The sequence below is a fragment of the Dermochelys coriacea genome, chromosome 1 (genome assembly GCF_009764565.3).
Source record: "Dermochelys coriacea isolate rDerCor1 chromosome 1, rDerCor1.pri.v4, whole genome shotgun sequence".
NCBI lineage: Eukaryota > Metazoa > Chordata > Testudines > Dermochelyidae > Dermochelys > Dermochelys coriacea.
The window spans coordinates 229,703,631-229,730,690 of record NC_050068.2 but is presented as its reverse complement, the minus strand read 5'-3'; the positions used below and the strand labels follow the sequence as shown (position 1 = coordinate 229,730,690).

The 27,060-nt window shown below is 41.2% G+C and overlaps 1 protein-coding gene across 3 annotated transcripts in view; it reads left to right on the top strand.

The window, feature by feature from the left end:
* The window catches only part of MPPED1 (metallophosphoesterase domain containing 1), an 81,259-nt gene that overhangs the window by 44,962 nt on the left and 9,237 nt on the right, over window positions 1–27,060 (top strand). For all 3 annotated transcript variants that reach the window (XM_038416231.2, XM_038416240.2, XM_043515671.1), the window contains one exon: window positions 25,092–25,207. In XM_038416231.2, coding sequence (XP_038272159.1) covers window positions 25,092–25,207 — 116 coding nt within the window. The remainder of the gene's footprint in view (window positions 1–25,091; window positions 25,208–27,060) is intronic.

Below are 27,060 nucleotides of genomic sequence, written 5' to 3'. Positions count from 1 at the left end.
CACAATTAATATTCTTTTAGTGTAAGTGCTCAAGTATTAGGAAATTCCAGAATTAAGGTTGCCTGAGCAACCTGTTTTCACCCCATTGTGTAGATGCATTATGTACTCCTGGGGGAATTTTGCACCACTGCAAATGCGCAGAATTCAAGTCCCCCACAATTTTTTTTTCTCTGCAGAAAATACATTCTTCTGGAGAGATGCTGCAGTTGTATGCCTTTTGCCCAACAGGGGCTGCCAACTCACTGGCAGTAGTAGCCAGCGGTCAGCTCTGTTACAGCACCCTGCCTGTGGGGCCAAGTGAGGAGGAACGGGATGGGGGAAGGACAGACGGAGCAGGTCACATGGGACTGCTGGGGGTGTCACAAACTGGGATTCAGAAGGGCTAGTGGGGGGGACAGACCGGGGCAGGGGCTGAATGGGAATAAGGGTGCAAGGCCACAGGGGGGCAGGAGGTAGCTGAATGGGGTGCAGGGATACATGGGGATTGAGGGGGTGCAGGGCTACCTGTTGGTGGGGGGGGTGGCTGAGTGGGGGGTGCAGGGACACATGGGGATGGGGCAGATGTGCCTGACTGAACGGGAGAGGCTGGGGTCATCCAGGATCTGCACGGGGGAGACTCCCCAACTCCCTAACAGTCCCTCCTCCCCCCAAAAAACATGTTCCATACTTCTCCCAACAGCCCTCCAGGTTCGCTCCCAGGCTCCTTCCCAGAAATTATTTCCCTCTTCCTCACCTCCTCCATTACCCGTGACTCCCCCAAGCCTTTGAATTGCTTCTGAAGGATGTGGGAAATAAGTTTCTGTTAGGGCTGTCAAGTGATTAAAAAAATTAATTGCACTGTTAAACAATAATTGAATGCCATTTAGTTAAGTATTTTTGGATGTTTTCTACATTTTCAAATATATTGATTTCAATTACAACACAGAATACAAAGTGTACAGTGCTCACTTTATATTTTTGATTACAAGTATTTGCATTGTAAAAAACAAAAGAAATAGTATTTTTCAATTCTCCTAACACGAGTAATATAGTGCAATCTCTCATGAAAGTTGAACTTACAAATGTAGAATTATGTACAAAAAATAACTACATTCAAAAATAAAACAATGTAAAAATTTAGAGCCTACAAGTTCACTCCGTCCTACTTCAGCCAATTGCTCAGAGAAACAAATTTAATTATTATTTGCAGGAGATAATGCTTCCCGCTTCTTGTTTACAAGGTCACCTGAAAGTGAGAACAGGTGTTCGCATGGCACTGTTGTAGCTGGCATCGCAAGATATTTACGTGCCAGTTGCGCTAAAGATTCATATGTCCCTTTATGCTTCAACCACTATTCCAGGGGACATGTGTCCATGCTGATGATGGGTTCTATTTGATAACAATCGAAAGCAGAGGGGACCGATGCATGTTCATTTTCATTATCTGAGTCAGATGCCACCAGCAGAAGGTTAGTTTTCTTTTTGGTGGTTCAGGTTCTGTAGTTTCCCCATCAGACTGTTGCTCTTTTAAGACTTCGGAAAGCATGCTCCACACCTCATTCCTCTCAGATTTTGGACCGCACTTCACATTCTTAAACCTTGGGTTGAGTGCTGTAGCTATTTTTAGAAATCTCACATTGGTACCTTCTTTGCATTTTGTCAAATCTGCTGTGAAAGTGTTCTTAAAATAAACAACATATGCTGGGTCATCATCCAAGACTGCTATAACATGAAATATATGGCAGAGTGTGGGTAAAACAGAGCAGGAGACATACAATTCTCCCCACAAAGAGTTCAGTCACAAATTTAAATAACACTTTTTTTTTTAATGAGCATCATCAGCATGGAAGCATGTCCTCTAGAATGGTGGCTGAAGTATGAAGGGGCATATGAATGTTTAACATATTTGGCATGTAAATACCTTTCAATGCCGGCTACAAAAGTGCCGTGCAAAGTCCTGTTCTCACTTTCAGGTGACATTGTAAATAAGAAGCAGGCAGCATTATCTCCCATAAAAGTGAACAAACTTGTTTGTCTTAGCAATTGGCTGAACAAGAAATAGAACTGAGTGGACTTGTAGGCTAAAGTTTTACATTGTTTTGTTTTTGAGTGCAGTTGTGCAACAACAAAAAATCTACATTTGTAAATTACACTTTCATGATAGAGTGCACTACAGTACTTGTCTGAGGTGAATTGAGAAACACTATCTTATTTTTACAGTGCAAATATTTGTAATAAAAATAATATAAAGTGAGCACTGTACACTTTGTATTCTGTATTGTAATAAAAATCAGTATATTTGAAAATGTAGAGAAACATCCAAAAATTTAATAAATTTCAGTTGGTATTCTATTGTTTAACAATGCAATTAATCACAATTAATTCTTTTGAGTTAATTGTGTGAGTTAACTGCAATTAAACAACAGCCCTAGTTTCTAGTATTGTAGTTCAAATGAATTATTACTCAAAGCTCTGTATTAATATGCCAAGTAAGGAAACTATTTGTCAAAAAACAGTTCCTGACTCTCTTTTGTTGTCTGTATTGTTATAGACATACTTACTGACAGGTATTTTGAAATAAATTACTGAAATAATTAAAACTGGTGTGATTATATTGTGGTGTTTTGACAAATATGCAGAATTTTGGAGAATTTAAAAATACTGTGTGCAGAATTTGTAACTTTTTGGTGCAGAATTTGTGATTTTTATTTGGCAAAGAATTCCCCCAGGAGTAATTATGATGCCATTTTTAATTAGATGATCACATACTATTTTTTTTCCTAGAGAGCCCCAGCTTCATTCAGTGCACAGGATAGATGATGATCACTGAGTGAAGTAGCTGTTTGGTATTTCTTTATATCTTCATCATTGTTGAGATTTGTGGCCCCTGCCTTATTTACCACACACCAAACAAACTCAACATTGAATACAGAATTTACTGGGTGTTTCTATGGCATTTGTCGCCATAGCATCTGAGTGTTTCAGAATCGTTAATTAATTTCTCTTCACAATGCCTTATATATACCCCATTTTTTAGATGGGAGAATCAGAGAAATTAGGGCCAAATTTTTCAAAAATGTCCACTAATTTCTGGTGCCTCAGTGATCAGGCACCGAACTTGAGACACTTAGGGTCCGATTGTTAAGAATACCTTTTTTATATACAATATATATGAACAAAGCTGTTTTACAGACATTAATTAATCCTCAGAATACCCTTGAGAGGTTGGTGTGTATGTACTATGTCCTTTTTACAGCGAGGTGAAACTGGTTTGTGCTGGGCTGGTATAAGAGGGAGCAGAGGCCTCCACCTGCATGGCCACTTTGTCAGTATCATCCTCTTCCCCGATATGATTCTTAAGTGGTGAGGAGGCCTTCCACTGGGTCTCATATCAGGAAAATGTTGCCCTTACTGTGTTTACTTGGATGAATTTCCTTGTCTCCGCCACAGAAGCACCATGTGGAAATAAACAGCTCCACTGGCGACTGTAGGTTTTCATATCAACATGAACAAATCTTGATCTACCCTTGCATGCATGATCTTGCATGTTGTTATAGCTGTTTCTCTACTGTACAGGATTGCAATGGTATGAGAGTGAAATGTGTCTTGAGCTAAATAGACCATAAATGAGGCTATGATTTAGTCACGGGTATTTTTAGTAAAAGTCATAGACAAGTCATGGGCAATAAATAAAAATTCACGGCCGTGACCTGTCCATGACTTATACTAAAAATACCTGATTAAATCTTGGGGGGCGAAGGAGCACTGGAGGGCCTTGGGGGGATGGGGAGCTGCTGCTGAGGGGGGGTGGTCCGATGGGGCCACTGCTGGGGGCAGGGTGCCCGGGAACGGCGGACCAGGGTCATAGACAGCGGCTGCTCTGGCTGGCCGGGGGACTGCTGCCCAGAGCCCATGGCTTCTCCAGCCGGGGAACTACTGCCCGGGGCTGCTCCGGTCAGCTGGCTGGGGACCACTGTCTGGGGCTGCGGACTGCAGCTGCTCCAACCGCCCTTGGACCACTGCTGTGGCTGTCCTGGGAGCCACCTGAGCAGCTGGCCCCAGAGCCAGCTGCTGGGGCAGCTGTGTGGTCAGCTACCCTGGCCCCTGCAGAGGTCGCAGAAAGTCATGGAATCCGTGACTTCCGTGACAGATACGGAGCCCTAACTATAAATAAAGTTTCCTGTTTTTAATAAGAGATTTCCTCTCTCTTCAGTGCCATCCCTTTCCTTAAAAGTGTGCCTATCCCTTGCAGAATACTTGTAATTTAGTTAAAGGTGCTTTTGTGGATTATATGGTGGTTTTTCCTTGAGAACACAATGGATGAGCACATCATTCTCTGTTCATGTATTGTATAATTAGTGGGTGAGTAGCATCAGACTGGAGATTGCCTGAATCAGTAATAATAGAATCAAAGACTCATAGAAATGTAGGGCTAGAAGGGACTCAGGAGGTTCTCTAGTCCTTCCTCTCTGTGCTGAGACAGGATTAAGTATCCTAAAGGACCTCTTCCTGCCCTTTCTGTCTCTCTTGCTCTTTCTCAAATCAGAAGCCATTTATAGATGAGAAGTGTTATGCCCATGCCCTCACTATTTCCACTACCCTGCCATTGCCACAATGCTGTGGTATAAAGCTTCCCCTAGACTAAAACCATACTGTTGTGGTCTGTGCGCAGCCTAAGTGCATGTTTCTCTCCTTTGGAAAACAGAGGATTTGACACACCTATCGGACCATTCATCACTGAGGTCCCACCTTTGGCAATATTTGATCGATCAGAAGAGGAGAAATGTCAAAAAACAACAACCCATAAACTAACAGCCGACAATACCACAAGCACGAAAACCTCAGAATGTCCCAGATCAATTGTGCAATGCTGTAGATGGGTCAAAGGAACATTTTTGTCCTCACCCAGACATGCAGCGTGGCAGAAAAGAGTTCTGTATGGCTGGGTCAGGACACATTTCCCTGTGGAAAATGGGGAGAAATTATTATTATGGAATGTGAGTGTTTCATTAGTCGGAATGAGATATTGCTCTGGATAGCTTGAAGCAGCCCTCAGCATGGGATTCTCTGCAGCACTGGTGACTTGAAGGCTGGATTTTTGCTTGCATAGGAATTGTTTGCAGGGGGCTATCCTTGTGAAATGATTCCTCATTTTCCTTTTGGCAGCATTTAAATTTTTCAAGTGTGTATTGTTCCCATCCCCTCCTGTATCCTTTTGTTCCAGGCCATCTGTAACTTCAGAAGCTTTCATTATCCCTGTGGGGAGGGTGGGAGGTGAAGGTTACTTTCCCCTAGGAAGTCCTTCACAAGCATTTGATCTGCAATGAGAGATGCCTATCCATTTTGGACTTCAATTTTTTGTTCTCTCCCCCAAGCCTCTAATGCATGTTGACTGGATAAGGCCACACCAATTTTCAGGAAGCAACACAGCCCTTGTACAATCTCCCACCAGTTCATGGGAAAGGATTTTTGTTCTGGTAATGGGCATTCAGTGGCACATAAATTAATAACCTGTAGGTCAAGTTCCTCTGCTGTGCTTAGTGTGGTGTGACTGATCCCTGCCATAAAACAGAGCAGTCTTCAGGCTGCTTTACTTTACATCAGCTGTCAGACTGGCACAAAAAACACCTTAACACAGGGGAAAAGCTGGCCACTAATGATCAAAATCCCTACTCCACTTCAGTATTTGTAATGTTGAATTTGCAATTCTTATCCTAACTGCTACTGTTCCTCTTGATTCAATTTACCTATGATGTAATATTGAGAGCCAAGTCCTGCTTGGCTTATTCAGGCTAACTATTTATTCCATTGTAGTCCTGAGTTTGTAGCTCTGATTGTTGTGTGGGACTCTGCTACATCCATTCAGGGAGGGGAATGGTAACTTTGGTTATACAGTTAGTAATCGTTTAGGTAAAAATGGCAATGTGACAAATTAGTCCAGCTTGCTTTTGCTTCACACCCTTCTGCAATGTGAGTCTCCATTTCGGTGCCTTCTGTCTTTCCTCTCCACCTTACCAAACACAGTTATCAAAGTTTTTCATTCCTCACTGGGCTCGGTCTCCAGTGGTAAAATAGTGTAACAAAGATTTATAGGTTCATTTCATGAGAGGGACGCACTTTCATTTTGCCAGTGATGAATCATCTAATGTTTGTTTTGCCAGACCTTGTACAAATCTTTAGTCACTGAGGTGCACATCAATTAAAATGAAATTGTATTAAAATCCAAGATTTACTCCATTTAACATACCATGTTAAATATTAGTCGTCTCCTCCTCCCTCTGTTGGGAGTATGGCTCACAGATATAGCAGCAGCAATATTAGACAGTAAATGTCAAACTCCTATTTCTAAAATTCAAACAAAATACTCAAATTGCTGTTCTGCCTCAAAGGGTCAGTCTACATTGCATCTGGAGCATGCCTGCCAGCCTGGGTAGACAGACACATGTGAGGTCTGCTTGAGCTAATGGGCTAAAAATACCCGTGTGGATGTTGCAGCTTGGGCAAGCTTCGGGAGGTGGGGAGTAGCCGACACCACCACCTATCCACATGGCTATATTTAGCTTGAGCGAAGCTGGGGCATATCTGTCTACCTGGCTGGGAGGCACGGTCCCAGCTGAGGCACAGACACACGCAAAGTGATCTGAGAAAACCTCTTTCCTGTATTTCTTTATGTTCTGTCTCTCCCACCCACACCCATGCGTAAATGGGCTCTCCATCCTGTGGACTGGGGCAGAATGGCACAGAAGCTGCTATACAAAAAAATGAGATTTTCATCTTATGTTACATCTCCCTTCCCCACCTTCAGTTCTTCAGCAGTTTAGAATGGGGTAATCAGAGGAGAATTACCTCTGTACTGTTACCTTTAGCAAAAAGAAAATTGTAATTTAAAATTCCTGCAGGTCTCAGTTTAATTAGGTTTTTATGCTAGTTGCATGTTTTAATGTCTAGCTCTGGCAGTGCCTGTTACAGGATGCTGGGTTTTGATAGCTCAAATATTTTTTTTTAAAAAGATGAATGTTCTGTGTTGTTAAAAGCCATGGGATTGGAGCGGTTTCTTAACCAATCCATTGGAGGTATGCAATATAATGAGTAATTTAGGCAAACTGACATGCTTCTTCAGGAAAATGAAAATCATGAGTGTGAATAATAGACTCCCCTAGTTATTGAAAATTGAGGCATATCATATATACTCGTGTTTTGGGGAAAGGTTTGACATCTTAAGCCTGATAAGGCTGTAGCATTATGCTAAGAATGCTGAAGATGTTTTGTTTCAGATGTTCAGTAAATGGAACATGTGACAGATGCATAAAGAATAGGAACATTTTTAGAAAAGAGAAAACAAAATTGATCATCCTGGTAAAAGATATTAATTGCAGTCTGGGGCAAGTAAAACCAGGTTTAATTGCAGCTGTTCTCAAACTGGGGTCTGCAAGGGTACTCCAGGGGGTCCACAAGTCATGTATGGGGCTGCTGGCCCCACTGATCAACTCCTCCCCCTCCCTCCCAGTGCCTCCTGCACACCGTTGAACAGGTGTTTAGCGGTGTGCAGGAGGCGGTGGGAGGGAGTGTAAGGAGCAGGGACAGGGTGTGCTTGGGGGAGGGGGCGGAAATAGGTGGGGAAGAGGAGCAGGGGGGGGGAGGGCCTTGGGGGTAGTGGTGGAGTGGGGGCTGAGCACCTCCAGGGAAAATTAGAAGCTGGTTTGGAGGTCCATGAAAAATTTTAAATCAAAATTGGAGTCCTCAAGTTGCTAAAGTTTGAGAACTGCTGTTTTAATGGAATGCTGGAGTGATTTTTTTTTCCTATTCTGTACTTATCAGAAACTATATTCCGTTTTTGGAAAGTGCTGTTTCTAAAAATGCTTAAAACCATAACACTATAGTTTAATTTGCAACATCTGGAAGATCATACGAATGGTACTTCCTGCAAAAATGATTTTGATGAGCTATTAAATTCAGATGTTCAGGTTTTTTCATATTGAATAACACTTGAAATGTAAAAGATTCTCAAATGGCAGAAAGCAAAACTTGAGAAGTGCTTGTAGCCTGTATTTATAACTGTGTAAACTAACAAGTTTTTGCCTGAATCTGTTTCTTTGGCTAACAGAATATTGCTTAAAATGAATTCATTTTGAGTAGCAAAACTTTTTGGAAAACCTTTTCATGATATCACTTGGAAATGTAGGAAATACAGGACCCATCCTACAAAAACTATGCACATGAGTTCCTTAACTGATGTGAGTAGTTCCACTGAACTCAGGATAGGATCCTTAATTTGTACTGTAGTATTCAGTCAAGTGACTGATGTACAATAGGAAAAATTGCTTTTATAGTGCTGGAAAAAGGAAGTAAAACAAAAATCATTACTCAAGATTAGTCTTCCATTACATGTTAAATGAACATAAATCGGGTATTGGCATATAGTTTTGATATACACTGTGATTGTATATGTGTAATACTGTACATACCATAGCCCACATATGTAATGGAGATAAATTGCAGAACCGTATGATAAATCGCTTTTATCATGCACTCTTGAGCACTTTAGCTGCACTCTGCCCACTATTATATTTCCCCAAGGATTTATTATAACAGTTCAAGCCTGTGGGAATACCTGCTATTTAGTTTTAATAAATATTTATTATGTGGGAATACCTGCCACAAGATATTTCCTCCCAAATAAGATTTCTCTCCAAAATTACATTAGTCCAAGGCTGAAGATGGGTAATACTCAATACTGGAACAGTGAAAAGAGTGAGTTAAACCATCTTGCAGATTACATACCCACATGTATCTGTATTATAGATAGGGATTGATGCTTCACTGTGCTGCACATTGTGGAGTCATTTACATGTGTGCAAAATGAGTTGAAATTGTTACAAATCTGAATGGTAGCATTTTATACCCACTTTACAGCTACAAATGACTGCACAAAGCGCAAGTCAGTGGAGAATTGTGTATATGTGTGTGTACATACTATCTATCTCTATATAGTTACATCATTTATAGTTATTTTCAGAGCATGTTTTGTGGGTGATAAAATTATTTTGTTTATTGTAATATCTTTGTCCACATTGGGTAACTTTAATATTCTGTAAGATTTTTCTATGAATTAAATTTGCATTTCCTTACCACAGTACAAATATCTTCAGTTTTAATTAAATTTGAGGATAGTAGAAAATATAGTACCCTGATTTAATTAGTTTAGGGGGGAAATATCCTTTCTTGGACAATAATTATTTGTATAGTGTATTTGGGCAAAGTAGTTCAATTTCAGTTCCTCAAAAGAAATAATTGACTCTTCAGATCCAGTAAACTAGTCCACTTTGGATTCAGCTAGTTTTTAATTTAAGACCGACAGAATAAGAGACCTGTAATTTCACTACAGGGAATGCTTCACTTTCACGCACTTCATAAACCACAAGAGTGAAACAGCAATACCCAAGAGCAGTTTTCTCTTTTCTTTTTCACATTTACTTAAAAGTTTAATTTTGTGAGCAAGAGCTGATTAAGTATTTTTATTTTTGCATTAACAAAAGAACTTCCATCTACCAATGGCCCATCTGCAGTCAGGTCTCCAGTCTCTGACAGCAGCTACTGCAGGATTTTCAGAGAAAGATGTAAACCCCCCACATAATGCCAGCCTTAATCTACTGTGCTTTGTCTTTAGTTGGGAACAGTGGAGCCCTTTGGCAATATTCCAAGTAAGGAAAACACAAACAGATAACTAGTTTGCAGACACACCACTCCTGGGAGCAGATCCTCAGCTGGTGTAAATTGTCTTAGCTCCACTGACTTTGATGGAGCTATAAAGATTTACCCTTTCTGAGGATTACTTCTAATTCACCACCACCACCGCCTTGTTCCCAACAGCTTGTATACATCTCCTTAGATTCAGGCACAATAGATGCACGCACTTGGTGACTAGATGGTAATTTTACAATCCATCCTAAGTAAAAGGCAGCGCTTAGCTGCACCACCCCATAAGCCCATCAAGGAACAAATTCTGATGCACCATATACCAATTCTTTCCCTGCTCCCCCTTGCTCTGCAGGAGGGGAATGTTAGTCCACCCCTTCCTATGCAGCCAATGAGCAGAGCAACAGTTTTATATTGTAACAGAGTGACTGTGCTGGCTGGGTCTGCCTGTGTGGGGCACATCCACAGACAGTCCCTAAAAGGTGTGGCTCCTCCAGAGAAGGATTCCTGACCCTGCAAGTAACCCTGAGAGGAAGGGCAGGGGAGGAGTGTTTTCTGCCGGGGGTGGGGGAGAAGATGAAGGTTTTTGGAGTCAGTAGCATCAGCCCCTGGAGGGGAACAGTAACGATTACATGTTCTTCTGTTACTGAGCTCATACCTGTGTCATCATTCTGGGGACTCTGCCTGCTTGTGCTAATACCCAAGAGCGAGACAACAATATCATAAAGCATCCTGTGGGGCTTTTAAAATCAATTTTTGATAACATTTAAATCCATTATTGTTAACAGCCTCTTCTCTGGCCGTGACATTAGAATATCTGAAGTTCTGTTGCAAAGCATTATGGGCCAGATCCTCACCTGGTTGGTATCACAAAGCTCCGCCAAATTGAATGGAACTGTCTGATTTACACCAGGTGAAGGACTTGCACATGTTTCTTTTTCAAAAGGATATGTCAGAATTCCCAGCCAGCTGAGCTGAACATCCTTGTGTACTTTATAATAATCTTATCTCAAGCCATAAGATGCAGGTATAGAAAGTTATTGTAGCAATGAGTTTACACTGCCGTAGTTAAGGGTGAATTTAAGATTCCAGGAAATTAACAGAACTGTTTTTAGTTCAGTTCAGGTGGAAACTTGGCACACCAGGTGTCAGCATAGGAGCCTTTTTTTTTAACAAGAAATAAGTTCAGCTGTTAAATTATACGTGTTAAAATAATATACTTTATACATATATAGACGGACTCGGTATTTATTGGTTTGGAAGCATTTTTGTGCTCATTTAACTCAAAATGGGTTTGACTTTTCTAAAAAAAAAAAAAAAAAAAATTGGCAGGGAGCAGGTCCATATGGTCTAATTGCTCCTGGAATTTTGAAAGAAATGTAAATCTGGTGAGATTTACATTTTTCTAAACTGAAAAGTGACTCCTATTCAGGCCTTTTTTGTGGATTTTGAATGCACTTAATCTTGTTTTGTCTTATTCTAAAGTCCATGAAAGTTTCACAAGTACTTTGAGCTTTATAGCCACAGAGGCTAATCTTTATTTGAGGTGACATTTCCTCTCTGTGGATAAAATTCACCCTTGTGACAGCGGCCAGCACAAGGCCTAGGCATTACTTAAATAAATGGGACTTAAGTAGTCATTTTATGGCCCTCTTCAAAGGGCTGAATTTCACCTTGTGATAGATGCCTCATTGAGCGCCCTCCCCTTTCACCAAAACAGAGTCTCTTCTTCAGCTCAGTTGCCACATAAAGGACAAGAGACTTCTTTAAAGAGACCCCAACCATACTCCATGAGACCTCCACATGGGGAAGGAGGCCATTTCTTTTAGCAGTGAAGAAAAAAATCTTTGGAAGGGTGAACTTTGATTTTGCCTTCCCTTGCTGATCTCATTCCTGCAGAGCTCCACACTTAAAACAAGATGGTAACTCCCAAGTGGACTGTGAGACCTCAAAAAATAGTTTTCAGAGTAGCAGCCGTGTTAGTCTGTATTCGCAAAAAGAAAAGGAGTACTTGTGGCACCATAGAGACTAACAAATTTATTTGAGCATAAGCTTTCCTGAGCTACAGCTCACTTCATCGGATGCATTTGGTGGAAAAAACAGAGGAGAGATTTATATACACACACACACAGAGAACATGAAACAATGGGTTTATCATACACACTGTAAGGAGAGTGATCACTTAAGATGAGCCATCACCAGCAGCGGGGGGGAGGGGGGAGAGGAAAACCTTTCATGGTGACAAGCAAGGTAGGCCATTTCCAGCAGTTAACAAGAACATCTGAGGAACAGTGGAGGGTGGGGTGGGGGGTAGAAATAACATGGGGAAATAATTTTACTTTGTGTAATGACTCATCCATTCCCAGTCTCTATTCAAGCCTAAATTAATTGTATCCAGTTTGCAAATTAATTCCACTTCAGCAGTCTCTCGTTGGAGTCTGTTTTTGAAGCTTTTTTGTTGAAGGATAGCCACCCTCAGGTCTGTAATCGAGTGACCGGAGAGACTGAAGTGTTCTCCGACTGGTTTTTGAAAGTTATAATTCTTGACGTCTGATTTGTGTCCATTTATTCTTTTACGTAGAGACTGTCCAGTTTGACCAATGCACATGGCAGAGGGGCATTGCTGGCACATGATGGCATATATCACATTGTAGATGCGCAGGTGAACGAGCCTCTGATAGTGTGGCTGATGTGTTTAGACCCTATGATGGTGTCCCCTGAATAGATATGTGGACAGAGTTGGCAACGGGCTTTGTTGCAAGGATAGGTTCCTGGGTTAGTGGTTCTGTTGTGTGGTGGGTTGGTTGCTGTGAGTATTTGCTTAAGGTTGGGGCGCTGTCTGTAGGCAAGGACTGGCATGTCTTCCCAAGATCTGTTAGATTAGATGCGTCGTCCTCAGGATAGGTGTAGATCCTTGGAGATGCGTTGGAGAGGTTTTGTTGGGGGCTGAAAGGTAGGCTGATGGCGTTCTGTTATGTTCTTTGTTGGGCCTGTCCTGTAGTAGGTGACTTCTGGGTACTCTTCTGGCTCTGTCAATCTGTTTCTTCACTTCAGCAGGTGGCTATTGTAGTTATAAGAATGCTTGATAGAGATCTTGTAGGTGTTTGTCTCTGTCTGAGGGGTTGGAGCAAATGCGGTTGTATATCGTAGAGCTTGGCTGTAGACAATGGATCGTGTGGTATGATCTGGATGAAAGCTAGAGGCATGTAGGTAGGAATAGAGGTCAGTAGGTTTCCGATATAGGGTGGTGATTATGTGACCATCGCGTATTAGCACCATAGTGTCCGGGAAGTGGATCTCTTGTGTGGACTGGTCCAGGCTGAGGTTGATGGTGGGATGGAAATTGTTGAAATCAGGGTGGAATTCCTCAAGAGCTTCTCTTCCATGGGTCCAGATGATGAAGATGTCATCAATGTAACGCAAGTAGAGTAGGGGCATTAGAGGATGAGAGCTGAGGAAGCGTTGTTCTAAGTCAGCCATAAAAATGTTGGCATACTACGGGGCCATGCGGGTACCCATCGCAGTGCCGCTGACTTGAAGGTATACATTGTCCCCAAATGTGAAATAGTTATGGGTGAGGACAAACTCACAAAGTTCAGCCACCAGGTTAGCAGTGACATTATCGGGGATACCGTTCGCGACGGCTTGTAGTCCATCTTTGTGTGGAGTGTTGGTGTAGAGGGCTTCTACATTCATAGTGGCTAGGATGGTGTTTTTAGGAAGATCACCAATGGATTGTAGTTTCCTCAGGAAGTCAATGGTGTTTCAAAGATAGCTGGGAGTGCTGGTAACGTAGGGCCTGAGGAGGGAGTCTACATAGCCAGACAATCCTGCTGTCAGGGTGCCAATGCCTGAGATGATGGGGCGTCCAGGATTTCCAGGTTTATGGATCTTGGGTAACAGATAGAATACCCCAGGTCGGGGTTCTAGGGGTGTGTCTATGTGGATTTGTTCTTGTGCTTTTTCAGGGAGTTTCTTGAGCAAATGCTGTAGTTTCTTTTGGTAACTCTCAGTGGGAACATCCTCTACAGCAAACAGGGAAAGATTAAGAATGAGCTCTCAAAACTGGATAATCTCATAAAGAACCAACCTTCCACACAAACTTCCTCATGGCTGGACTTTACAAAAACTAGACAAGCCATTTACAACACACACTTTGCTTCTCTACAAAAGAGAAAGGACACTAAACTATCTAAACTGCTACATGCCACAAGGGGCCACAACAGTGGTTCCCATAACCCACCCAGCAATATAGTTAATCTGTCCAACTATATTCTTAACCCAGCAGAAGAATCTGTCCTATCTTGGGGCCTCTTCTTTTGCCCCTCCACCCCCACGAACATGGTACAGTTCTGTGGTGACCTAGAATCCTATTTTCGACGTCTCCGACTCAAGGAATATTTCCAACACACCTCTGACCAACATATTAACCCACAGAGACCTTCCTACCAACGCTACAAAAAGAAGGATTCTGGGTGGACTCCTCCTGAAGGTCGAAACAGCAGACTGGACTTCTACATAGTGCTTCCACTGACGTGCATGGGCTGAAATTGTGGAAAATCAGCATGACTTGCCCCATAACCTCAGCCATGCAGAACACAGTGCCATCCACAGCCTCAGAAACAACTCTGACATCATAATCAAAAAGGCTGACAAAGGAGGTGCTATCGTCGTCATGAATAGGTCGGAATATGAACAAGAGGCTACTAGGCAGCTCTCCAACACCACTTTCTACAAGCCATTACCCTCTGATCCCACTGAGAGTTACCAAAAGAAACTACAGCATTTGCTCAAGAAATTCCCTGAAAAAGCACAAGAACAAATCTTCACAGACACACCCCTAGAACCCCAACCTGGGGTATTCTGTCTGCTACCCAAGATCCATAATCCTGGAAATCCTGGACCCCCATCATCTCAGGCATTGGCACCCTGACAGCAGGATTGTCTGGCTTGTAGACTCCCTCCTCAGGCCCTACATTACCAGCACTCCCAGCTATCTTCAAGACCCACCATTGACTTCCTGAGGAAACTACAATCCATTGATGATCTTCCTAAAAACACCATCCTAGCCACTATGAATGTAGAAGCCCTCTACAGCAACATTCCACACAAAGATGGACTACAAGCCGTCGCGAACGGTATCCCCGATAATGTCACTGCTAACCTGGTGGCTGAACTTTGTGACTTTGTCCTCACCCATAACTGTTACACATTTGGGGACAATGTATACCTTCAAATCAGCGGCACTGCGATGGGTACCCGCATGGCCCCACAGTATGCCAACATTTTTATGGCTGACTTAGAACAACGCTTCCTTAGCTCTTGTCCCCTAATGCCCCTACTCTACTTGTGCTACATTGATGACACCTTCATCATCTGGACCCCTGGAAAAGAAGCCCTTGAGGAATTCCACCCTGATTTCAACAATTTCCATCCCACCATCAACCTCAGCCTGGACCAGTCCACACAAGAGATCCACTTCCTGGACACTATGCTGCTAATACGCGATGGTCACATAATCACCACCCTATATCGGAAACCTACTGACCTCTATTCCTACCTACATGCCTCTAGCTTTCATCCAGATCACACCACATGATCCATTGTCTAGAGCCAAGCTCTACGATATAACTGCATTTGCTCCAACCCCTCAGACAGAGACAAACACCTACAAGATCTCTATCAAGCATTCTTACAACTACAATAGCCACCTGCTGAAGTGAAGAAACAGAGTGACAGAGCCAGAAGAGTACCCAGAAGTCACCTACTACAGGACAGGCCCAAAAGAACATAACAGAACGCCACTAGCCATCACCTTCAGCCCCCAACTAAAACCTCTCCAACGCATCATCAAGGATCTACAACTTATCCTGAAGGACGACGCATCACTCTCACAGATCTTGGGGGACAGGCCAGTCCTTGCTTACAGACAGCCCCCCAATCTGAAGCAAATACTCACCAGCAACCACACACCACGCAACAGAACCACTAACCCAGGAACCTATCCTTGCAACAAAGCCCGTTGCCAACTCTGTCCACATATCTATTCAGGGGACACCATCATAGGGTCTAAACACATCAGCCACACTATCAGAGGCTCGTTCACCTGCGCATCTACAATGTGATATATGCCATCATGTGCCAGCAATGCCCCTCTGCCATGTACATTGGTCAAACTGGACAGTCTCTACATAAAAGAATAAATGGACACAAATCAGACGTCAAGAATTATAACATTCAAAAACCAGTCGGAGAACACTTCAGTCTCTCCGGTCACTCGATTGCAGACCTGAGGGTGGCTATCCTTCAACAAAAAAACTTCAAAAACAGACTCCAACGAGAGACTGCTGAATTGGAATTAATTTGTAAACTGGATACAATTAATTTAGGCTTGAATAGAGACTGGGAATGGATGAGTCATTACACAAAGTAAAACTATTTCCCCATGTTATTTCTCTCCCCCACCCCACCTCCCACTGTTCCTCAGATGTTCTTGTTAACTGCTGGAAATGGCCTACCTTGCTTGTCACCATGAAAGGTTTTCCTTCTTCACCCCCCCCTCTTCCCCCCGTCCCCGCTGCTGGTGAGGGCTCATCTTAAGTGATCACTCTCCTTACAGTGTGTATGATAAAACCCATTGTTTCATGTTCTCTGTGTGTGTGTATAAATCTCCCCACTGTATTTTCCACCAAATGCATCCGATGAAGTGAGCTGTAGCTCAGGAAAGCTTACGCTCAAATAAATTTGTTAGTCTCTAAGGTGCCACAAGTACTCCTTTTCTTTTTGCGAATACAAACTAACACGGCTGCTACTCTGAAATTTCTCAGTACAATGAACTATTTTGTATACCCCTATCATCTCCCCTTTTATAGATCTCCTTTTAAATGTAAAGAGTCCCAGTCTTTTCAACTGATCTCATGTGCACATTTTTCTCTGTTTTCAGTCATTCTCGTCTCCCATCTCTGAACCCCATTTATTTCTATTTGCTAAACCCTGTTCAAGAAGGAAAGGAAGGAGTGAGAGCAGCAGAATAATAATGAATTTTTAAAAAAGCGGACTTTAACAAACTCAAAGAACTTGTACCTAAGGTCTCATAGGAAGAAAATCTAAGGGGAAGAAAGAGTTCAGTAGAGCTGGCAGTTTTGGAAGGAGACAATATTACAGGCATACTGCAAATTATCCCAGTGCAAAGGAAAGATAGGAAAAAGAGGCCAATATGGTTCTGTTATGTGATCTTTAATGACCTGAAAATCAAAAGGGAATCCTAGTGAAGTGAAATATGGAGTAATTGCTAAGGAGGAGTACAAAAATAATAACACAAGCATGAAGGGACAAAATCAGGAAGGCTAAGGCACAAAATGAGTTACACCTAATAAGGGACATAAAAGGCAATAAGAAGAGGCTCTTTAAATACCTTTGGAGCAAGAGAAAGATTAAGGAACTTGTTGGTCCTCTACTTAACAGGGAAGGAAGAGCTAATAACTGATGACATCAAGAAGGCTGAGGTACTTAATACCCATTTTATTTCAGTCTTCACTAAAAAGGTCAATGATGACCAGCTACTCAGCACAATATTAACAAAAAGGGAGAAGGAACACAAGCCAAAATAGGAGAAAGAACAGGTTAAAGAATATTTAGATAAGTTAGATGTATTGAAGTAGGCAGGGCTAATATTCATCCTGGGACTATTAAGGAACTATCTGAAGCAATCTCGGAACTGTTAGCAATTATCTTTTGGAATCCATGGATGATGGGTGTGGTCCTAGAGGACCAGAGAAGGGCAAACATAGTGCCTGTCTTGAAAAGGGGGAACAGAGAGGACTCAGGAAATTATAGACCAGTCAGCTTAACTTCAATACCTGGAAAGATAACTTATTCTAGTATTAAACAATCGGTTTGTAAGCACCTAGAGGATAATAGGGTTATAAGGAATAGCCACCATTGATTTGTCAAGAACAAATTGTGCCAAACTAACCTAATTTACTATTTTGGCAGGGTTACTGGCCTAGTGGAAAGGGGAAGCAGTATATGTCATGTATCTTGATTTTAGTAAGGCTTTTGACATTGTCCTACATACCATTCTCATAAGCAAACTAGGGAAATGCAGTCTAGATGAAATTACTATAAGGTGGGTGCACAACTGGTTGAAAACGATATTCAGAGAGCAGTTATCAATGGCTTACTGTCAGACTAGATGCGTGTATCTCGTGGGGTCCCTGGGTCTTGTGGTATTCAGCATTTTCGTTAATGACTGGGGAAATGTAGTAGAGAGAATGCTTATAAAATTTATGCATGAAACCAAGCTGGGAGGGGTTGGAAGCACTTTGGAGGACAGGTTTAGAATTCAAAACGACCTTGACAAATCAGAGAATTGATCTGAAACCAACAAGATAAAATTAAATAATGACAAGTGCAATCTACTACATATAGGAAAGAAAAATCAAATGCACGACTACAAACTAGGGCATAATTGGCTAGGCGGTAGTACTGCTGAAAAAGATAGTGAATCAAAAATTGAATGAATCAACATTGTGATGCAATTCCTAAATAGGCTATTATTATTCTGGGGTATGTTAAAAGGAGTATCATATGTAAGGCATGGGAGGTGATTGCTCTACTTTACTTGGCACTGGTTAGGCCTCAGCTGGAGTAGTGTGTGCAGTTCTGGGCACTACAATATAGGAGAGTTATGGACAAAGTGGACAGAGTCCAGAGGAGAGTAACAAAATGATTAAAGATTTAGAAAACCTGACCTAAGAGGAAAGGTTAAAAAAACAAGGCATGTTTAGTATTGAGAAAAGACAACTGAGGAGGGACCTGATAACATCTTGAAATACATTAAGGGCTGTTATAAAGAGGACTGTGATCAGTTGTCTCCGTGTCCACTGAAGGTAGGACAAGAAGTAATGGGCTTAATCTGCAGCAAGGGAGATTTAGGTTAGATATTAGGAAGTACTTTCTAACTACATGGAATAGCTTCCTGGGGAAGTAATGGAAGCCCCATTGCTCGGCACATTTACAATGAGACTAGACAAAATACTAAAAAATGTCCTGTTGGGAAAATCCTGCATGGGTTCCCGGGGGATGGACTTGATGGCCTGAAGCAGTCTTTTCCAGCTCTATCTTCTGTGATTCAGTTCTTAGCCTGTTGGCTGCAATTTTGGTAACAAGGATATTAATTGTACATCGTACACCCATATTCCTTGACTTGTACTTTTTGCCAGTATGGTTTGAGGCTTGTATGGGCCAATCTTTTAATGTTCAAGATATTCAGTTGTATAATTATATATAGGAGTGGAGCTGAATGGACTAACTTTGAGCAATTTGTTTTCCTAATGAGTTTCTGTATGAAGATGGCAAATACCTCCTTGTTCATTTACAACAGAGAAATACCAATTCTGCGCAGGGGATCAATCTGAGTAACACTTCACTGTGATCCTTTTAAATATATATCATAAGCAAAGAGAAAACTAGAGCAATCTCTTGCTTGAATGGGACACAAATGTCTGTCAGTCAAGAAGAGAGATCTTCATAGCACAAATTTTAGAACATTTTGTTGTTGCTTGTACGGTGTACTCAAGACACTATTCATTGATGAATAGTATTCTGCAATGGTAGAAAGCACAAGTGTCACTGTGAGGGGGTAGGACTCACTCCTGCGGCACCTCCTGCTGGTCATTGGGAATTAGCTCTTTTCCAGCCTGGAGCGCCCTCTGCAGGCCGGTGATCCACACAGCTCTGGCCCCCTGTGTCCCTCACAGACCCCGGTGCCCCTTTCTCTGGGGTTCTGCCCCCTGGCAAAACCCCCACACTCTGCCTCTGGGTCTCCCCTTCCTGGGGAACCCCCAACCCACTATCCCCACCTTGCCTCAGTATGGGCTACTGCCAATCATCACCTAGCCCCCACTCCCTGGGGCAGACTGCAGTGTAAAGGCCACTCATCATAGGCAAGGGGGTTCGGACCTGCTGCCTTCCTCTGCCTCCCAGTACCTCTATGGGCTTTGGACCAGGCCCTACAACCTGGGGAGTTGCCAGCCTGGAGCGCACCTGCTCCTTCCCCAGCACTGCACCACCCTCAGTACCCTGTCAGGCAGCCAGGCCCTGCTCTCTCCCAGCCTGGAGAGACTCTTTGGGCCTCTGGCTCACAGCCTTTTATATAGGCCAGCTGGGGCCTGACTGGGGCATGGCCCAGCTGGGGCTGCTTCCCCAATCAGCCAGCCACAGCCCTCTCCAGGGCTGCTTTTAACCCCTTCTATTTTAGGAGTGGGGTAGCCACCCTGCTACAGTCACCCATACATCTTTGTAGACACTGGGTCTGATCCTAAAACATACTCGTGTGAGTAGTCCCATTGAAGTCATTGAGACCAGTGGTGTAACTAACAGCCACAGATTTGGGCTTAATTGACTGCACATTCTTGATTAAGCTACTGCAGTAAAATTTGCCGTCCCCAATTTCTTAAAATGTACCAGCCCATCAGGAGTTAGGGGGTCATGCGATAAATTGGAATGTTTTTTTTAATTGCCTATTAATTCTGGATATGTTCACGTGTAACTGACCTGCAGTGATCGTGGTTTTTATGTTTAGCTAGTAAGTGTAGATGAAGGTAGTAATGGGTCCGTCTAGTTAAGCAGTTAAATGAAAGCCACAAAGAAACACATTTCAGTCTCTCACTTCTTCTGATGGGAGAATACATATATATTGCTTGGTTTGCCCACTCTGGTACCCTCTTTGTATATCCCCTACCCATTAATACATCTGCTAAGCAATTTGAGATGTATACCAGTGTAAGAACACAAACCCTCAATTCTCACATAAATTACAAGTCAGATCTACGTAATGCATCACAGCTGTGTACAGTAAATTACATGTAAAACTAAGTTATGCCCCATTTAAGTGACAGAAGAATAGAATAGAACACTCTAACTGCACTGTTCCTCTTTCCAATGGTGGTGAGTAAAAGAACAAACAGTGATAAATAGTTAAGGGAGTAATGTGTTTGACCAGTTTTTTAATGCCACTTTTCTCTGCTATTATGGTAACAGAAATGCACACTTCAAAAAAAACTAAAGTGCCAATGATAGCTAAGAAGATCATTTATAGGAGGCTAAAATGATTTAATTAGAGTTTATTTGAAGGTTACTGTAGGAGTGCAGAAAGATGTTAAGGGGTTAACCTATAAGAGATTACATTGTAGTCAGTGTTCTGTTAAAGTTTGAATTAATTTTTCCCATGGGTTTTTCACATTCTAATTTTCAACTAAATGAGACATCTGTTTCAGAAAAGGAAAATTTGCTATGGTTGTCATAGCAACCATCATTCTGTAAGAAAATTATTCCAATGGTTTCTTTAGAACAGAGACAGAAATTCGGTATAGAAAGCAACATCCAATTGCTAGCACAAATTTTGAGAATCCAGACATTTTTGTACGTAAGATGAGTTGACCTGTAAAACTTGTTCATGTGTTTTTAACATAAGCTTAATTGTGCAGTAAACATATTCACTTGCAATATACTTTTCTCCCTACAGCCTTATATGTAATCAGTCATTTTTCTGTCATAATAATAAAAGCCCTGAATTTCAATAAGATATTGAGAGACATATGCTATAAGAAGGCAAAACCTAAATCAAAGTACACTGTTAATCATGGGTAGTTGGTTCCTAACATGAAGTACATTAATGGTATAGGTGTTTAATTGCCAGATACATTTTTGCACCTTTCTTTTTTAGAACCAGCAGATTTTCCCCCTTAAGTATATTAATGTAAAATAGATCGTCATGTGAACTATTTTATAAAGAAGTTTTACTTTCACTGAATAAACACTAAGAAAAGTGATCCAAAAAAGCATCAGATCTTAACTCTATAACTTTGCTTCCACATTCTATGATGGTTGGAAATATTAAAGAAAGTTGTCTTTACATGATTTCCAGGTCAGACAGTTGTTGGTGTGTATATGGATAGTGTTTGTTTTTTTTTCTGCACAGAAACTTTGATGGCTGTTTCATATTAACATTTCACAAGAAGGGACTTGAGGATTTATAAAATCCCTCTGCACATAAAAATGATTTTACTTTTGTGTGGTTTGAGCATTGAAGTATATGAATTTATTTAATGTAAAGAGTACTAACATTATGCACTGAATCCTTTCATATTTTATCCAGAAATATTCGAGACATTTCTGTCATTCCTGGGATTGTCATAAAAGACAACATAATGGCAAATCACACAAGTTCTAACATTTCCTCGTCCCAAAAGAACAGCTCCAGCATGCATATCTCACCAAACCTTAATTCAAGCAAATATGCACTGCAGCCACAAAGCCAGAGAGGAAAGGGGAACAGTATTCCTTGTCTAAATAAGCTGTAGATCATGCTTATTCAGAATGAAAAACACGCTTAAAAAAAAGTGAGTATGTATATAATGGGCCTAGTAGAGACAGGCACACCACTGGGATTTTACACATATATATGTGATCCATAAGCCTACAGATTTCAGTGGGATCAACTAGACACTGTCAAGTTGTTTGACAGTTGAGGTGTTTTTTGTTTTTGTTTTTTTAAATGCTCCAGTATAGCTTTAAAATTTTTTCTATACTGATTTCTTACCTTTTCTCTTTGGCAAATATTGGTGTTTTTTTTTTTCTCTCCATTAATTTCTCAGGGAGCACAGCAGCTGTGTTACATTTTGCTTCCTGTTGCACCACACTCATTGATGATCTTTGAGGAACATGGGAATAGGAGGCCTGATCCAGTGCCCACTGAAGTCAGTGGAAAGACTCCCACTAACTCCAAAGGGTATTGGTTTGGGCCTGCGTGAGGAGGGGTGGGAGAAAAATGTCTCAGGAACATTTCAGGTCAGTTGGAAACTGAAGTGTGAATTGCCACATTTCTCCCTTTTTTTGTATTCGCTTTTTGCAAGTGAAGTTTTGTTCATATGAATGTGTGCAGAAAACAAGTTTTGAGCCTGCAGCTAAACATTATTTGTTGACTAAATAAAATGTGTGGAGTGTGAGACCAGAATACCCGCCATTTTAGGATTTCCTTTGTGGCGCTAGGGAAGGAAGACTATTGGCATTTGTGATTTGGACTGCAGCCTTTTTTTTTCTTTTTTTTTTTTTCTTTCTTTCTTTCTCCTCCCCCAAAGAAACCAGCCAAAACTCTGTAAGCTCTCTATGGTACTTGCATGGTCTCCATTACTGTAATAGATGAGCAGCTCACAATCCTTAATATATTTATCCTCACAACACTTCTATAAGGTAGGGAACTTATCATCGTCATCTTCACCAAGTTCACACAGGAACTCTGTGCCAGAGCAGGGAATTGAACCTGGGCTTCCAGTTAGTACCCTAACCACTGGAGCATCCTTATTCTCACTGGATAAATGAGATAGCCTTCATTTATAGAGGCAGTTGATTCCAGTCTTGTCACAGTTGGGGAAACTATGCAGGCTGTCTTCAAGGCAAGGGAGAGAGTGACTTAACATAAGGCAGCCAAATTGATCTTTACCTGTAAATAAGGCTGCATAGATCCCTGCTAGCTTATTCTGCAATAAGCCACTGAATAGATGCAGAGTTACCATCCCAGCAATGGGGGGTGAGAAGCCATGGACCTTAGAGTCACATGCTACTCTTCCTGGGGGACAGGAAAAAGCCTATAAGGAAAAAGCCGCTAAAAGGTAAAAGCTCATCAGAAAACTCTGATCCGAAACTCACTGTTCTATGCCTGATTCTCCCTTTGGTAGGTAGAGCTGCCCAGCCAACCCCTACCCTTCTTAGCATGTCTCCTAATGGAGCCTTGCTGCCATTAGTTTTCTTTCCTGCTCTCACCCTCCGTCTCCCACCACAGGGACTGGAATGATCTGAGAGAGAGAGATGCTGGTTACAGCTGCAACAGTAGTAACTTCCAGTTAGGTTTTCACACAAAAGCCTAACAGTTAGCCACGAGAACAGGCCGTGCAGATCCAGGATATGGACTCTTAGCTTGACACTTCCCTCAATCAATACTGCAGAGCCCCAATACTTTGGCTCTAGAGAAATTGGGCCTCTGACCAGTGGGAAGGAGGGGGAACTTCCCGCAGAAGCTCTACTTGTTAGAGGGGTCTTCTACTACAGTTTGCTTCCTCTTCTAGGATAGCCTGTGTCCCTTTATTTCTCTTAGCATGCCGTGTTTTTCAGTTGTTTTCAGCATACAGGTCTAACAGCATTCAGAAAGGAGATGTGAAAAATATATGATCATGAAGATTGCAGACAACGTGTTAATTTCTGAAGTGGTAGTCAAGCATCAGTAACGGAAGAGGAAGAATAATAGCTTCATGAGCATTCTCTTTTGTCTTTGCCATACACGATGCAAAGAGTAGTTCAGAGAATTTGTTTAAATGAAATCTCGCTTTTTCGTTTTGATGCAGTTAGGGAGTGGAAAGCTTTCTTCAACAAAGTAAGATCTGAAGGAGAACTCTGGTTGATGTGTAGATATTTATAAACACTAAGGCTGCAATTATCATAAACTTTATTCAATCACAGCACATTTGTTGTTCTCCATATATGGATATGGCCAGAACACCAATCAGTCAATTAAAAATAAATAAATTAATTAAATAAAAACCAACCCAAAACTAGCCCCGCATTTCATGACTTGTAGCATCACCAGCAAGTCATAATTTGCCACCGTGATATTACTATGAAGTATAGCTTTTTAATCAATGGGATTGCATACAAGAATTATATTCTGGCTGCCTCTGTTATAATCCCACCACTTACTAATGAGCTGTTCCATAAATAATGTGTTTTAAAAAACAACAACCCCTAAAATAAATTCTCATCGGCTACTAAATCTTGAATATGTAAAATTTTATGAACAATTAATGTGGTGGATGACAGAGGAAAATTGTACAGTATATATGAATTTAATAAACATGTTTGTTCTGGTGTGAGGCTTCCAAAGTTAACCAAACATAATACAGATTATGGCCACAACCCTGTAATTGGATCTGTATGTTTGTAGGGTTCTGCCTATGCCTATTCAATTGTAAGATCAGGGTCAAAGTGGGAATAAGGCCATGCTATAATATAATACACACACACACCCCAGAGTGGTGGTCCAATAGATAGAATGGAACTCCAGGTATAGTACTATGTAGGGTACTTCAGCTTCTACACTTGTTGCCTCTCAATCTGATTAGAAGAATGCAATAAATATTTTACAAGATACTGTCTGTTTAAACTGATAAGCTTGTTGATTTCCCATACATATTAAATAATTATGGTTGTATGCAGATATGTGTCATTGTACATAGGGGGAAGGAAAGTAATGCTATTTGTGTCCCGAAATTCCTTAACAGAACAGAATCCGTCTCCATTTTTTAATTAGATGACCAGTGCATATGAGTAGTATTGAAGACATTCTCCTCCTCTTTTGGCAGGCAACCTTGGTTTTATGGCTGGGGCTTTAATCTTCCACGAGGCCAAGCACTATTAGAGAAATGGAACCTTATTCCAGATGGAATAGATATTCTTATAACACATGGACCACCTCTTGGTAAGAAAACATTAACACTTTTAGTTACATATTTCAAATAATGATATAGTAACTGTGTGCTGTTTTCAGACACGGGGTGAAATCCTGGCCCCAGGGAACTCAAAAGCAAAGCTCCTCTGGATTGAATTGGGGCCAGGATTTCATCACAGGGTTTCTAATCACTATTGCCTAAACTCAGCGAGGGATGTGAAATATTTTGCCTTAATATACATTATAAAGAAACAATGGCCCTGATTCACTGATGCATCTAGCATTCCAGTTTCATGCCAATGTAACTCCACTGAAATCAATAGAGTTATACCAGTGTCAAAACTGGAGTGACACAGTGATGAATCAGGCCTAATATAGTTACACAATTTGGAGGTCTGATCCTGCGTTCCTTGCCCACTCAAAGCTTCCATTGAAATAACTGAGGAGAGTTGATTGGACAAGGAATGGAGGATCAGGCCCTAAGTTTTTACGTATTGTTTCCCCACCACCTTTTTAGGGTAGCATTCCCCTCCATCCAATATCCTGCATTGATTTCTCCCTTCTTTCATCATGAGTTGCCACCTCTGCTTTCTTCTCATGAACCCAAATGGCCACACTTATGTTGCCCATTCTTTAGAGAGGACCTGCAAACATGTGTAGGCCAACAAGAACCATTTTTACATTTTCATCTTACAAATATTAATGTGAGATAAAATATATCTTTATAGAAGTAGAGGGCTGCTTATGCTTCCTGATAATAGTTATCTGACCTTGATTATGGAAATAAAGTATTAACAGAAATCTTTTTGGCCCTGATTCAGAAAAGCATTTAAACACATGCTTAACTGTAAACACATAGCTCAAAACTCATTAATTTAATCATTTAATCATGATAAAGTAAAATTCATGCTTAAGTGCTCTGCTGAATTTGACTTTTAAACTTACTTAAAACTCCTTTCAGTCCACAATTTCACTAAGTGCTAAAATCCTCCCTCCTACCACTCTTTCCCCTTCTCTTTCAAAATTTTCATTTAGAGTATGTAAAGTGTTTTGTTTTTCACAGGAACAAAATGATTTTGCTTTAAGTGTTTCACTGAAGCTTTGTGGAAAGGGGTTTCTTCTTTGTAAACCTTTGTTCTCTCAATATGAATGTGTGTTTAATCCATTGCATAACCCACTTCCGGCCATCAGATTTATTCTGTATATGGACTTGGATCTTAAAAATTGGTAACAGCCATTCATCCCTTAGTGCTTGCAGGGCTGGAGCTGTTAGCCCTAAACATTTAGCAGAGGAAATAATCCAAAATCCCAAATGGATTGGTGGCCTAATGGTTAGTGTTGGATTTTTGGTGGATCCATTTATAAGTCCAAATAAAACAATTTAAAACATTTGAAATATTTTGACTTTTATTCTTAAACCCCCACACTTCCATCTGATTAGTCATGAAAAAACCTATTATTTGTCAATTCCAAAGAATGTCCACATATCCAGTGTTCGTAATTCACTTATCAACTAGTCTGAGTATTTATCCTATTTTGTTTTTTATCTTCAGCCATCTCCAGGCTTTTCTTAGAAATGTTGCATATTACTTTGCTTTATTTTCTTGGTGTCTTGTCTATATTAATGTATCTATGGACAGCTCATGTTCCGCTCTGAATGGTCTGGAACCCTTTTTTGTGAATCGGATCAAAATATTGCTCCACCTAATATGTTATTTACTTTTCTGCAGCAGCCACTCTGTGGCACTCCAAAGGAAAGGTGACAACCTTCTCAGCGTATTGCACCTAGCTATTTATTAGGCTGTGCATGGATGGATTAGAAACAGAATTCCTTTCTGACCTTCACAGGCAATTATTTTAACCTGGAAGTTGATTACTGTTAT